The following is a 14,034-nucleotide window of genomic DNA, read 5'->3' as shown; positions in this document are numbered from 1 at the left end:
CATTCAACTGAATCTCTCACTGACGTTAATCAAGTTTTGGTGTCTGGCTGACGCGAGCGTGGGAACCGACATCACATATGCACACACACACACACACAGGGAGCGAAAAGTTCTACAAACCTAATCAAAGATCAGAAGCAGAAGCAGAATTCCTTTACTTATCCCCAAAGGGAAATTCTTTTCTGTACACACACTGCACTTGCAGTATTCCCGACCAAGAAAGAAAAGTGAAAGGTATAAAAATAGGATTAACAAAACAAGATGAGTATAAATCTAAAATCTAAAAGAACAGGTATTTACATGTGTTCAAAATTTGCAAAAAAATTAAAAATACAGGTGTGTACATGTGTAAAATTGCGAGGAAACGCTGCGTGACCAGGGCCCACAGCATCACCAGTGACCCCTCCCACCCTCACCACGGTCTGTTCTCACTGCTGAAGTCTGGCAGAAGATTCCGCAGCATGCGGTGCAGAACAACCAGACTCGCAAACAGCTTTTTTCCATATGCCATAAGACTGCTTAACTCTACATGATCACTTCCCCTCCTCAACCACACAAACACCACTCAGGACTACAGCCCATTTATTTACTGTGCAATATATTTATATTCTGTACATCTACTAAAGTACTGTTTATTACAAATACTCACTGTGCAATAATAATTACAGATGTATATATGCTGACTGACTTTTTATACAAAATACCTCATTTTTCAAGTACTTTTTACTGCATATTTATTGTGTATATATTATATTTTTTACTTTTTTTCTTTTAAAAGAATGTTGTCGGTAATTCCTGCTATGCTTGAGCCACTGTACCGAAATTTCGTTTGCGATGAAAATCCAAATGACAAATAAAGAAAGTCTAAGTCTAAAACCAGTACATACATTGTATATATAAAGTAAGTGTGTCCAAGATGAGAAGAAGAATCTGTTTGTACAGAGCAGTTTAACCTGCAGGTTTAGCCTGAATGTGTATCAGTCAGCACAGTATCAGCACAGGCTGCCCTTTCTTTAACCAGCCAAATCACCAGCTGCCACTCAGAGCAGACCTTTCTGGCACTGTCAAAGAGCGAGTGACTCCTCATGACAACAGACGATCTTTGGAGTCCTGCTCGCTAAGCTAAAAACCGTACGAGACAAAGTCCTTGGAGTGGCACATCGCGTCCACAGACGATCTTCAGACGCCCTGTGCTCTCCTCTCAGCTGACACACAGCAACAAACCGGGAGCCGCCGTCCAGCCTCTGTCGGGAGCAGATTTGACCTCTTACCGGCCGGTGTTTTGCCACCACTGCAGCCTCTTCTCTTCATATTTAAACGTCATTTTTCGCGGGATGCTAACATGTTCTGATTCACCCTGCAAGCGATGAGTGAACCGAGTACCGAGAGGACCGGGCCGAAGGAGGTTCTGTTGAGTTCGGGCTGCCGAGCCTCGCTTGTCGGGCTGGTCGGAGGATGGAGCCGAGGCTGAACGGGGATGGCAAGCCGTCCGTGTCCTGGTTCCTCGGCCCTGCCCTCATTTTCTCCATCCTGGCTGTGTTAGTGAGCTGCCATGGGACGTGCAAACACAGAGCCCCGTCTCCCGGTGAGGTGAGCGTCGCATTGGTTAGCTGTGAGCTAACCGGATCGGCTCGGATGGCTAGCACGTTAGCCGTGGGGGCTAATCGGTGTGTCTGTTAATGCGGAGTGATAAGACGCAGTGTTCATGTAATTTACGCTGAAATGTATTGTGAGGCACAACTCCGATAACCGTCATGATGTGCGACACCGCAGTACTTTAGCATGTTCGGTTAACTAAATGAGATTTGCAGGACGGTTAGCTGGCAGGCTAGCAGGCTGTGTTGACTCCGCGGTTTGCGGTGTTTGTCAGGGACAGAAATACCAGACAGGAAAGCACAATCCGTTCATTAGTTTGAACAGAACCGCTTTTTCTTTATTGGCTCCCAGAAAAGTTTTATTAAAATGAAAAAGAACAGAAAACATGTAAATGGATCTCCAAACTGTGAGATGAATCCCTCAGAATGCATTCCAAAGCTATGGTAAAAATAAATTATTTGGTATAAACAGAAGTTCAGTATGATAACACAAGATGGAACATCATTCAAAAGGTTTTTTTGGAGGCAAAATTTGAAGTGACAGAATTTATTTTGACAAAATTGAACAGACTTCATTGATTCAAAGAAAACAATATTTTATATTTTAAATGCATCCGCATGCTGTTGTACCGACTGCTGTGTGTGTGTGTGTGTGTGTGTGTGCGGCACATCAGTGAGGCTTGATCTCACCATCCACGCTGTCCTACTGTTAAAACCTGAACGTCACAATCTTCACTGCAGGACTAAAATCACCATTACAGATTTAATCCTTACTGTCCGTCTTCAACCTCACTGTCTTTTTTCAGGTCGTCCATCATGTGCACTTGAAGCCTGAGCGCTTGACTAAGAGAAGCCCCCCTGACGACCTTCAGCTGAAGATAAAGATCATCTACGACTACAGCGTTGACCAGTACGTAGCAGCAGCTCAGCAGCTCGCTGCTTTCACTGACATTAACATATACATTCAACACAAACAGGGTCAGGGACAGCAGAGGCAGACGCTTGACAGTTAAAGGTGACCACGACTCGGAAAGCTGGAGATGTTAGTGATGATTAGATACCTGCCGAAGTCACGTGGACTTTGTGACCACAGTGAACATGTGTGATATTTTCTCTAGCCGATGTGCTCTCTCTCCACAGGCTTCCTGCAGACAAGAGACGACTGGTTAAGGTGAGGGACACCTGAGAACTTGCGTACAGGACCTGCAGAGCCACCCTGCCAGTGGTTTCCCAGATTTATTCGGAAAGAAATTGAGCTCTTAAAAGTAGACAGGATCATCGTGACCAGAAGCAGAGATTTGACATGTTGGAGCACAGTGTTATGCTGAATGTAACCATAACTTTGACACCTCGAATGTCAGAGTCAGCCTCACAGAAGTGTTCCTCGCTGCCTTTGTTGGCCAGTGAGGCACTCAGTCATCTTTGGCAGCCTCTAGTGGCCTTCAGAGGAGCTGCAGCCTGAAGCTCATCCTCAATGCTGCTGCTTACTTTAGTGAAGAGTTTACACCAGGACACGTGACAGCACTGTGTGTGTGTGTGTGTGTGTGTGTGTCCGTCCTCAGGATAAGCTGTTTCCTCAGGCCATTGACTACCTGCAGAGGGCCTTCAGTGTGAGGCGCAGGGTGGGGCCGGTGCTGCTCAGCAGGTGTGTGGTCTGTCCGTCACAGTGTTGTCACATTTGAACTACTCAGTTAGTTCTGTTGCTCAGCTGGGCTGAAAGAGTGAATTTGCTCTGTGATAACGGCCACGCGGAGTTAATTGACGTCAGCGCTTGTTGTCTGTGTTGTCTCAGACAATGTGCGACCAACCAGTACCTGAGGAAGAGAGATGACCCTCATCGCTACTGCCAGGACGCCTGTGCGGACGTCACCCGGTGTGGCCCCATCATCGTCCCACAGCACCACCTGCAGGTCAGGAAGGGCCACAGCTGACGGCTCTGAGGCGCAGCACTGATGTCTGCTATCAACGAGTAGCTAAAAATACAGATAAAAGATAAATTAAAACTGCCTTTTGTTGTTTCACTGCTTAAACCTTTTCCCAAGTTGTTATACATTAATCATGATGATTTATTAGAATAAATCATCATGATTAATGTATAATAATAATAATAATGATTTATTGGAATAAATGTTCACTGGTTTGAGTGTAGTTTTGAGTCTTTGTCCCCTCTTGTTTTTGGTGGTTCGGCTTGTTTTGAAGACGTGATTTTGTTTGGTTGTATTTGCTGACTCGACTGGCTTTAGTGAGAGTGTAGACAAGTTAAGTTTATTTGTATGGAAGGCATCACAAATTGCATTACAGTTAAAGACGGTAGGAGGAACTGGATCATTTTTTATGAACGAGAAGATGTAACTGTGTGTTTTTCTCACAGCAATGCAAGGTGTGCAGTGAATCAGGGAAATCATGTGGTCCCGCGGGGCCCCCGGATGGTCCCGGAGTCGAAGGGTCTGACTTTGTGCTGTACGTCAGCGGCGTCCCCACAGAGCGCTGCGGACAGGAGAACATCGTCGCCTACGCCGCCTACTGCCAGCTGGAGGCGGAGCTGGACAGGTGGGAGGAGCACGGGCGTTGCCTTGTGTTGTCCCACGGCATTTGGACATTTCAGAGACGGTTTCCTTAACTGAGGTCTGCTGATGTGTGTGTGTGTCCTTTAGACCTATAGCAGGCTACGCAAACCTGTGTCCTGCCATGATCTCCTCTCAGCCTCAGGAGTTTGAAGGGATGCTCTCCACCGTCAAACACGAGATCATCCACGCTCTGGTCAGTACTACAGCGTTTTCCTTTTAGTCTTCCCTCAAATTTCACTAGAGATGCACCAATGCCAGTATGGGCTGTTGATCCAGTATTGTGCTGCACCATACAACAACGCCCGAAACCACTTTGAGGCAGCGTAGGCGGAGGACAAGTGCTGTCAGCAGTTAGAAGATAATTTAGGATGAGTTCTGTGGAAATGTGCCCACTGAGGTTTGTGCTGTGTGCTGTTCCTCCTCTGTCCACCAGGGGTTCTCAGCGGGCCTGTTTGCCTTCTACCATGACGACGAGGGCAAACCTCTGACTCCTCGCTTCGCCAGCGGCCTGCCCGCCTTCAACGAGAGGTGAATACGCTGCAGGTTCATTTAAGTTTGATGTCTGAACATGCTGAGTTGAATATGAGTCCGGCTGGATGGAAGCTGTTGTTAGGCCTGTTGTGAGGCTTCTCAAACACTGATCACTTACTGCTGTGGAAATGGACGTTAGACTGAATTTATCACACAAGCCCTCATCAGCAGTCAGCTTTGATTGGTCTGAGCCGCCTGTTATTTGAGACTCAGCTCCGTTACTGGGTTGTGTTATATCAGTGTGTGTGTCTGTGTGTGTGTGCACGGCAGTCTCGGTCTGTACCAGTGGAGTGATGCAGTGATCAGGAGGGTCAGCCGGTTGTGGGACATCAGAGGAGGAGAGATGGTCCGACACCAAGTCCACGTCCTGGTGACTCCGCGCGTTGTGGTGAGGAGCAGTTTGTGTGTCTCCGCAGTCCTGATTGGTTGACTGTTAACTGAAGCTGAGGTCTCGACACGCGTACGTAGGGACAATAACTGCTGTCAGCATGTGACACAGCTGCTCCTCTCTGTGGCTGCAGGAGGAGGCCAGGAGACATTTTAACTGTCCCATCCTGGAGGGAATGGAGCTGGAGAACCAGGGAGGGACGGGAACTGAACTGAACCACTGGGAGAAGAGACTGCTGGAGGTAACTGCTGTGTCTCCGTCTCACTGTGGACACAAACAGCTTGGGTTTCTTTCCGTCTCCATCACTTTGTCCTCCTCCCTCAGAACGAGGCGATGACGGGCTCCCACACTCAGAACCGGGTGTTTTCTCGGCTGACGCTGGCCATCATGGAGGACAGCGGCTGGTACCGAGCCAACTACAGCCTGGCCCAGAAGCTGGACTGGGGCCGCGGCCTCGGCTGCGACTTCGTCATGAAGAGCTGCAAGTTCTGGATGGACAGGCAGAGACAGAGGTCACAGTCCTACTCTTAATGTGAAACTTCTTTTCAGACGAGGCGTTTGGAAGGTCCTCTGTAATCGTTAACGCCCAGCTGTACTGAAGTGGGCGGTCCCACCTGAGCAGCAGTGTTCTGGTGTGTGTGTGTCGTTGCAGACGACATGCCGTGACTCCATACTGCGACACAGTGAGAGCTTCTCCTCTGCAGCTCACCTGCAGACAGGACCAGCTGGCTGTGGCCGTCTGCAACCTGCAGAAGCACCCACAGGAGCTGCCGCTGGAGTACCAGGTACACACACACACACAGTCATACACACAGTCATACACACACACACACATTCAGAAAAAATGAAAGGTTGGTGATCCCGTCTCAGGTGTTCTGTTCAAACTGCAGTCTTCTGTAGTGCTGTGATGTGCTGTAGGTGTGTGTTCTGGTGATATTCTGTGTGTGATTCTGGTGTGTGTGTGTCAGTATTTTGAGAGGATCCCTGACGTGGCAGCTGATCAGCTGCCGTTTTTCGGCGGCGCGGTGGAGATCGCCGACTACTGTCCCTTCAGCCAGGAGTTCAGCTGGCACCTGAGCGGAGAGTATCAGAGAAACTCGTACTGCCGAGTGTCTGAGAACCAGCCAGGTAATCCTCACGCCGCTCTCACTGCGAACGCCACGCCGTCGAGGCGTCAGTGTGCTCAGAACGATCACTTCCTGTGATGTGTGTTCAGACTGGTGGAGGAACTATGGAGCAGAGCAGTACGGACCGGACTCCGTGTGTCTGTACCAGAAGTCGGCCTTCGTTATGGAGCAGTGCTCCAGGAAGATGACGTACCCCGACTGGGGCTCCGGTTGCTACAAGGTGCGTTTGATTCGGTTCCCCACAGCAACAGTTTTAGTCCCTTGTGGTCACACTCGGCTCAGACTCAGACCCCCCCTCCCCCTCCCGTCTGCAGGTGTCGTGCTCGGCTCAGGGCCTGACGGTGTACGTTCAGGATCGCTCCTTCCGCTGTGTCCGGAAAGGTCAGCTGCTGAGCGTCAGCGTGCGAGTCAACGACTGGGTTTACAACGGCGTCCTGGTCTGCCCCGCCTGCACCGACTTCTGCGACGACTGCCTGCTCCCCCATCAGCTCCCGCCCCTCAACGCCTCCAGGAGCAACCCCATTGGTCAGAGTCGCCGCTCCTCATTTTACATGTTCAGCTGATGGCTTTTGAGCTCGATCACCTGACATGTGTATATGTAAACTGTGATGTTTGTTTGTTTGTTTGTTTGTTTCAGACCCGTGCTCCAGCTCTCCAGGTTTGGTCATCAGTCTGTGGCTCCTGCTGCTCAACCTGCTCCCCCTAGTGGCTGGACTGCTGCTCTGCCACTTCAGCTGATGCAGTGTTTTTCTCCCTGTCGCCCTTCTTCTTCTTCTTCTTCCTTCACTTCTTCCTCTTCTTCCTCTTCTTCTTCTTCTCCTCCTCTATTTGTTTTCTCCATCATTCATTCCTCTGGACCTTCGCTCCTCCATTCCTCAGTCAACTTCATCTCTTATCTGTCAGGGATCTGTTTACTGACGCCTCAGTCAGGCGTTAATCGCACTGAATCGTCTGGAACATCAGCACCAAGTCACATCATGACTTCGGTTCAAGACAGCCGACTGTGGTGCAGCAGAAACCTTTTGTGCCCAGAATTCAGCACTTCGCTTCAGCTTCACATCTTCCTGCTCTGGTGGCTGAAGAACAAAATCTGTCTTTTCTGCTGAACTGCTGATTGCTGATCTGTTCTTGCTGCAGTGTATCTGAACATCCAGAGGAACTGACTGGGGATCAGCCCAAAGCAGCTGCTTACAGACAGGAAGTGGACTGTATGATTGTTCATGGCAGTTTGGGTGTGAAGTGACAAGTGGACGGATATAAAGGTACAAACACTTTTTTAAAATTGTGCTTTTAAGCTGAAAGATCTTCTTGTACTTCCTCTGAGTGAGACAACATGAGGATCTTTGCAGTTTGGTGACCCCTGGTGGCAGCAGAGGGTAACATATTAAATTTATCAGACGTGATTTAACCCAGAAAACCTGCCATGTAAATATGACTAAGACTCTGAGCTGTTTTTAGGGGCAGACCGGATGGATCGCTTTGGGTTCGTGACTTTGTGGTGTGGCAGTTCAGTGGTGGGGAAGGTTTCAGTGAGAAACAGTTTGTCCTGGTCAGACGTCAACCTTTTCTCAGATTCTGCCAAAAAGGCTCTTGTGTGTAAACTATTAAAGTGCAAAACAGCATTTTGAAACTATTCCTGTTGTAAAAGCATGAGGAAAGAAAACCTCCGATGGTAAATTTTCAAGACCAAAGCTCACAGATTTGAAATGAAGCACATTTCCTCATTTTACCAGCTACCCCCTCATTCTCACCAATGTGTCCTCAAAGTGGCCATGCTCACGATAATACACAGATAAAATCAGCCGGTAAGTGGGTCACTTCAGGGCCTGATAACAACATCGGACACGCCGACGCACGGTGAACGTCGTCACAGGAATGCGTGAGACTGCAGGGGGAGGAAGAGGAGGGTGAGGCAGCTCATCTTCAGTAAAGCAGGGCGGTGAGGCTGAAGCCACACTCTGATCTGCCGCGAGAGGCGTCGCTCAGCAGGAAGTACTGAACGCTGAGGCGTCGTGATAACAAGCGAAACGTCCTTCCCTGCCAGAGTGCGACTCGTTTAAATCCCAGTTAAAAGAGAAAGTCATTATGAGTTTAAACTTTGTAGTTTTTATCGCTCCTCCTCAGGACCCATAATGCAAAGCCGAACGATGTGCTCACTGAACAGTAAAGATGCCAACTTCAATTTAAATTAACGACTTTCCGCTCAGAAAGGTTTGGGTCAGAGTATTTCACCCTCTCCTGAGTCTGAGCCTCATAACTTCATATGTAAAACTGGTGAACGGCAAGATTTACTACAAATCAAACCTTCTTCCCAACTTCCTGTTGGAGGCTCCTACAACCTGAACGAACCTGCTCAGGGTCCAGCCTCCCACACCAGGAAGAGGACTGAGACACAGTCAGACCGACGCTCAGTCAGCGGGCGATGTTGTCTCTGAGGAGCGGGTCTGCTCGCTATGTCGGCTGACCAATCGGCTGGAGATCTCCTACAGCTGATACCAGGTTTTGTTTCACAGTTTGAACAAATGTGCTCGGAGCAGAAGGCAGGCTGACGGGTGGACTGACAGACAGGAAGAATAAGCCATGAACATTCAGACAGCCAACAGCTGAACAAGCCATAGTGTCGGGAACTCAGCGGGAAACCTGAACCTTCTGAACCACAAGGTTCCCTCCACCTGCACTGAGGTGCTCTCGCCGCCTGAGCAATAAAACCAGAAGCAGCAGTTTCTACTGGCTTCATACCAGTCGTCCTCATCGTACAGGATCAGGGCGTCGAGGCGGTCGAGCTTCCAGAGCTACACGAGCGGTCGCTGCAGCGCGGCTGTTTGTTCATGTGAGGGAAAACATCTGCAGACATCTGGTTTCATTCCAGAGTGTTGTGTTCCTGTTGTTCAGCTTGGGATGAAACTCTTCTTCTGTTGTATTTTATTCATGTGGAGCTGCAGCTTGGTGGTTGTCTCGTTTGAACATGAAACGCTGAAGCAGAACGACTGGAATGTTGTTGGACTTTAATGACACGGAGAGAATCTTGTTTCTTATTGGTGGAACCCAGCAGCGGTTGGTTTGTCTGTCGTCTGTCTGTCTGTCCATGTCCTTTAAACGAACGTGACTCAACAGGAAGTCGAACACGATCAACTGCTGCTTTATTATTTATACGTGTGTGTTCATGCACTGTAAGCTTTGTTTCATTACTGTCTGTTTTACTGTTTTAAAGGGACATTTCACCTAAACTCACAGTCCGTTTTGAAGATATTTACTGTGAAGTTGCACTGCGTCAAGCACTCTCTTAACACCTCGACATCACCTTCCTGTTGCGACTGTTCAGAGATGCAGCTGAGTCCTTCAGAGAGACACTTTGAGTCTTTCGACTGTTTTATTTATTTTTAGAAAAAGGGCTGCTTTGTAAGACAAATCAACAAAACTCTGATAAATTTGTCAGAATAAATGCTGTCTGTACTGCAGAGATGTCTGTGTTTTGTTTTAAACTGTTCACTAACCTGATCCATTACAGCTAGTTATGAGCATGTTTCACTGCTTTCTATAAAGACATACGGTGAATCGTCAGGCGCCATCTGACTGTTCAACAACAGTCAGCCTCTAACACACAAGATGCATTCAACATCATCAACAGATGGGCTGGCCTGTAGCTACAGCAGAGGATACGGTGAGCAGAACATCCGTCACCATCAGTACTGAGATCCATCTCAGAACAACTCAGACACAAACTTCTAAGACTATTACATGTATGTTGCAGTAAAGATTGTTCCAAACACACTCTGTTAGACCCACAGCAGCCATATTTCCCACATTTCCTGCGTGCTCCTGAACTGCTCATTCCAGGCACATTAGCAGCAGCTGCTGAGCTTAATTTGGTTTTGTTCTATAAAATCCACTCGACTGGAACCTCAACGGTGCACTTAGCGTTTATGTGACGTTATGTGCAACGTGCTGCTCGGATCTCAGATGCAGCACTAATTATTCATCATGAGAGGTTGCATTAAACATTTCTTTTTGACATATGTAATCAGTTATAAGTAATTTGGTCCCTCCAGGTGTTTCTACCTGCTGACTATTAAAGAGTCCAGACGACAGCACAGCTGATTTCTGTGACTGCTGTCAGATGGTCTTGTCCGCCGCCGGTCGGGTCTCCTCCTCCGTCTCCTTGATCCACAGGAAGCCCACCTGAGTGCCGAAGTTGAGTCCGTCTCTGACGTGGGAGAAGAAGGCCTCGGGGTGACAGGAGGTGCAGGGCGTCACGCTGGGCCGCTCCGTCACCGTGTCGTCGTGGATGTGTTCAGGTAGGATGCCACCTTTCTCAAGGAGCGTTCTGGGACAGGAAGTTAGACAACAACTAGAGCTGAGTATTGGTATTTTATTTTATCACATAATTCTTTCCTTTTATTGTTTCTTGTATAGCATTTCAGTACTTTGTATTTTTAGACTGTGTGTCTTATGCTTTCCTTTAACTTCCTTGACTCGAGGGCCCTGCACAGGAATTCTTATGTGCCTGGACTGTTTGTTTATGCACAAATGACAAATAAAAAATCTTGGATCTTGGTACTGCAGTAACCCAGCACCAAGTGGTATCAAAACCTCTCCAGTCAAACAGTGGCTGCATTTTATTCTTTTTGTAGCCAAGTCTGGAGGAAATCTGTATGGTTTTGCTTGCAGCCAATCACTGCAAGCGTTCTTTGATTTGAGGTATCCTGTGATTGGCTCACTAATGCAGCAGCTCCAACCAGTGACTGTATATAAAGATGGACAACTTCTGGACGCCCCCTGGTGGCTGACTGCAGCACAGCTCATAAATCACTTCTCCTCCATGTTAGCAGAAGGGCAAAACTTTTTCTGGGATATTTTGGCTTCACTTTTCGTTGTTGAGTTTTAGTTAACTTTAATACGTTGTGGGAGGAAGAAATCGGACTGAATCTGATGTCACACCTTGAAACAAACCCGATCTATTCGACTGCATGCTGAGGTGTTTTGCCCTACCTGTTGGCGAGGCGGATGCTGACGTGTGGTCTGGCTGAGTCCAGATCGGAGACGCAGTCTGGATTTATGCGGCTGAAGTCCAGTGCGTGATCTCTGTCCAGGGTGAAACAACATGCCCCCACCGACGGTCCCACCGCCACCGTGATGTCGCTCACACGGCAACCGAACTCTGTCACCATGGCATCCACAGTGGCCGTAGCAACTCCCATCAGGGTCCCTCTCCATCCTGAGGACCAGTGGTGGAAAGTAACTAAAGTGCATTTACTCAATTACTTTGGCTAAATAGTCTTTTTAGTTTTGGTTTTCTCTTTCTGAGGGGTTGACTAAACTCCTGAAACACCTCTAGTATCTCACTCACTGTATATTTTTAAAACATGTCATCACAACTGTGCAATCAGCGTTTCTTCTAACCTATTTATTTTTACATTTTTATTCCTACCATCGGGAACCCTTTATATACTTTCAATGAAAGTATGACGTCTACCTGCGTGAGCGGCTCCAATGACCTTTGACACCGGATCGGCGAACAGGATCGGCATGCAGTCGGCTCCTGGAGCGGCTAAAACCACTCCAGTCTGATTGGTCACCACTGCGTCGTAGCTCTCCGGCTCGGCTTTCCCCAGAACCCAAACATCGTTGGCGTGGGCCACCTGCAGGGAACAGGCCAGCACACTGAGCAGAGTCTGTAACCTGGTCTTCTTAGGCCTCTGTCAGGAAACTGAATATTTTGGGGGTTTCCACGCACTGGGTCCTTCTCTGATTGGTCACTGCTGTGTGTGTGGTTTACGTGTGACAATCTAACTGGTTTAAAATGAAATATCAGAACGAGACGGAGAGATTGCATCACATCAGGAGCCATTAGGCGGCAGCACGAGGAGATCTGGCTGACCCATGGCGCTGCGTGCAGCCTCTAATCTGCGAGATGAAGTCAGTACCTTGACCAGATGTAGTGGCCGAGGGTGGAAACCGGCATGGAGGGCCAGTCGCCGTCTGTTCTCCAGCACGACGGCCCCGGGGTCCCTCCGCCTGCTGCTGCTGAACAGATTCAGTGCGGACAGGGTGGGGATGTAGGACACACCTCCTGCGCGGGTGCTGAAGCCGTGACCAAAACAATCTGACACAGAAGCAGAGAGACAGCCACACCAATCTCCATTCAAAGATCTCTCAATTTTACGGCAGTGTGCGCATCAGCTCATGGAGTTACACTTTTTTAACCTTTACCTACGCAAGGTGAGTCGCCAGAGTGAGAGCTGTTTCATAGCAACACCTTGTCAACAGGTTACAGTAATAAAATATTAAGAACTGACAGAGCTAGAAACGGAACTGAGTAACAGACAATAAACATGCTGCAGGTCTACCAGCTGGTGTTATAACATTTTATCAAAACTAAACGCACTTTGCTGAACAGCACGCATGGAAGAATGGTCCAGGCTCAGTGAAGGGACGAGACAAGCTTCACTAAAATGGCTGAAAACGTGAATGGAGTTTGGTATGGATTGGTCTAACGCTCTCATTAAATTGGTGGATCTTTGAATGGAGTTTGGAATGGATTCTTGTCACGTCGACATTAACTTGCTCGTCACTGTGTCATCAAAGAGTAACAGAACATTTAAGAACAAAATAACAATCAAAGTGATCTGATTTTGTGATGACATCCTTCAGACAGGAAACCAATAAGATGTTGAGGCGTTTTGTACTTCATTCGTGTTTCCTTCCCTGATGTGAAGGTGTGAAATATTTTTTATTTAAACCGACCTGGGATCAGCGTTGACTTCAGGACTGTGATGTCCCCCTTCAGTGCAGGCAGCTGCTGCAGAAACGTGGAAAGTTCTTCTTCGGGGCCTCCCTGAGCAGGTGAGTCCGTGTGGACTGAGCCTCTGCAGCTCGGACAGGTGAGGTCGTCCACCGGTCTCACCTCGTATTCAAAGGTGTAGACGGGGGTGAAAAGCCGCTCCTGGTAGACCTGCAGCACCTTTCGGCCCTGCGGAGTCGTGAGGACCCGAACCGAGCTCAGGTCCAGCTCGTCCACAGTCTGCTTGAATCGGAACAAACACTCTGCGGTTGAACTGAAGTCCAGGACGTGGACGCTTCTGCACGAGCGCAGAGGCGCGGATGAACAGCCGTTGGGGTGCGGGTGTCTTTTCCCGCACAGCAGGAACACATGGGAGTCTGAGGTGGACTCTTCCAGCGGGGACGCGCCGGCGCAGGCGGGACAGCGGCCGTGGAGCAGGTCGAGCAGAACGGCCTCAGCCATCGCAGGCAGTCGGAGTGAAGCTAACACGCTTTGCAGACTCCGTCAAACCGGAACGTGATTGACAGCAAACTGCTGCACTCGGCCGACTCCGCACTTCCTGCTCCGCCCTCCCGCAGCGGCGCTCCGCCCACGTCGGAAAGTCCTAACCCGGACTGGAAATTCTCCGCCGAGCTGCTTCCTCCAGTTCTGCTGACTGGAACACAAAGCAGAAGGTCTGGAGGCCCGCAGGCCACGCATGAAGTGCGTGAGAATGTCGTGGTCTGTTTTCAGTGTCACAAACAAACAGCTGGTGTTTTCACTCCGAGCGGCGCCCGGTTAGATCCCACTGGGACAAGGGGACCCAGACCCCCTACAGGAGCAGGGACTGAGACAAAACCACGAAGAAACTCAAAACGACCACAAACAACTTGGTTTTCCGTTTCTTTATTGTTGTTTTGCTCTCTTTTCGCTCATTTTGAGTATCTTTGAGTTTGGGCCTTTTTTTTCCAGACAAAACAAAACATTAGAAAATTGTTTTATTGTTTTCTGTGTGGAGTTTGCATGTTCTCCCTGTGTCTGCGTGGGTTTTCTCCGGGTTCTCCGG

General features: G+C 48.7%; 2 protein-coding genes across 6 annotated transcripts; one reads left to right on the top strand and one right to left on the bottom strand.

Moving 5' to 3' along the window:
* The first annotated feature begins 1,154 nt into the window (after positions 1-1,154).
* lmln (leishmanolysin-like (metallopeptidase M8 family)) lies at positions 1,155-9,666 on the top strand. Of its 4 annotated transcripts, none has more exons than XR_006844650.1 (18): positions 1,155-1,590; positions 2,402-2,505; positions 2,736-2,766; positions 3,158-3,240; positions 3,388-3,505; positions 3,967-4,145; positions 4,250-4,355; positions 4,596-4,690; positions 4,964-5,081; positions 5,215-5,322; positions 5,406-5,593; positions 5,734-5,866; positions 6,050-6,209; positions 6,298-6,428; positions 6,523-6,733; positions 6,846-6,866; positions 7,346-7,470; positions 8,722-9,666. XR_006844650.1 is itself a non-coding variant. In XM_046403632.1 (17 exons), exons 1-17 carry the CDS (start codon positions 1,456-1,458, stop codon positions 7,369-7,371), a joined length of 1,947 nt encoding a protein of 648 aa, XP_046259588.1. In that variant the 5' UTR covers positions 1,155-1,455; the 3' UTR covers positions 7,372-9,666. The 4 variants fall into 4 exon arrangements, 2 of the variants coding, with proteins under 2 accessions (XP_046259588.1, XP_046259587.1); XR_006844651.1 differs by having other exon boundaries at positions 9,420-9,455; XM_046403632.1 differs by having other exon boundaries at positions 7,346-9,666.
* Positions 9,577-13,609, bottom strand: lacc1 (laccase (multicopper oxidoreductase) domain containing 1). Of its 2 annotated transcripts, none has more exons than XM_046403663.1 (5): positions 12,953-13,609; positions 12,133-12,311; positions 11,682-11,847; positions 11,198-11,423; positions 9,577-10,532 (listed from the first exon to the last, which is right to left on the bottom strand). In XM_046403663.1, the coding sequence occupies exons 1-5, from the start codon at positions 13,449-13,451 to the stop codon at positions 10,322-10,324; spliced, it is 1,281 nt and encodes a 426-aa protein (XP_046259619.1). In that variant the 5' UTR covers positions 13,452-13,609; the 3' UTR covers positions 9,577-10,321. The 2 variants fall into 2 exon arrangements, with proteins under 2 accessions (XP_046259619.1, XP_046259620.1); XM_046403664.1 differs by lacking the exon at positions 12,953-13,609 and adding an exon at positions 12,594-12,900.
* Positions 13,610-14,034: the final 425 nt, after the last annotated feature.

The sequence above is a fragment of the Scatophagus argus genome, chromosome 11, assembly GCF_020382885.2.
Source record: "Scatophagus argus isolate fScaArg1 chromosome 11, fScaArg1.pri, whole genome shotgun sequence".
Classification (NCBI taxonomy): Eukaryota; Metazoa; Chordata; class Actinopteri; family Scatophagidae; genus Scatophagus; species Scatophagus argus.
This window is presented reverse-complemented; position numbering and strand designations above follow the sequence as displayed.

What these genes read in the sequence shown, in the direction of transcription:
- lmln (XM_046403631.1), top strand. Translation starts at nt 1,456, where the DNA reads ATGGAGCCGAGGCTGAACGGGGATGGCAAGCCGTCCGTGTCCTGGTTC. An exon ending in ACAAGAGACGACTGGTTAAG is followed by an intron (nt 2,767 to 3,157) that starts GTGAGGGACACC and finishes GTCCGTCCTCAG; the next exon opens with GATAAGCTGTTTCCTCAGGC. An exon ending in ACGAGATCATCCACGCTCTG is followed by an intron (nt 4,356 to 4,595) that starts GTCAGTACTACA and finishes TCTGTCCACCAG; the next exon opens with GGGTTCTCAGCGGGCCTGTT.
- lacc1 (XM_046403663.1), bottom strand. Translation starts at nt 13,451, where the DNA reads ATGGCTGAGGCCGTTCTGCTCGACCTGCTCCACGGCCGCTGTCCCGCC. An exon ending in GAAGTCAACGCTGATCCCAG is followed by an intron (nt 12,312 to 12,952) that starts GTCGGTTTAAAT and finishes CTTCTGTGTCAG; the next exon opens with ATTGTTTTGGTCACGGCTTC. An exon ending in AGCATCCGCCTCGCCAACAG is followed by an intron (nt 10,533 to 11,197) that starts GTAGGGCAAAAC and finishes TTCCTGTCCCAG; the next exon opens with AACGCTCCTTGAGAAAGGTG.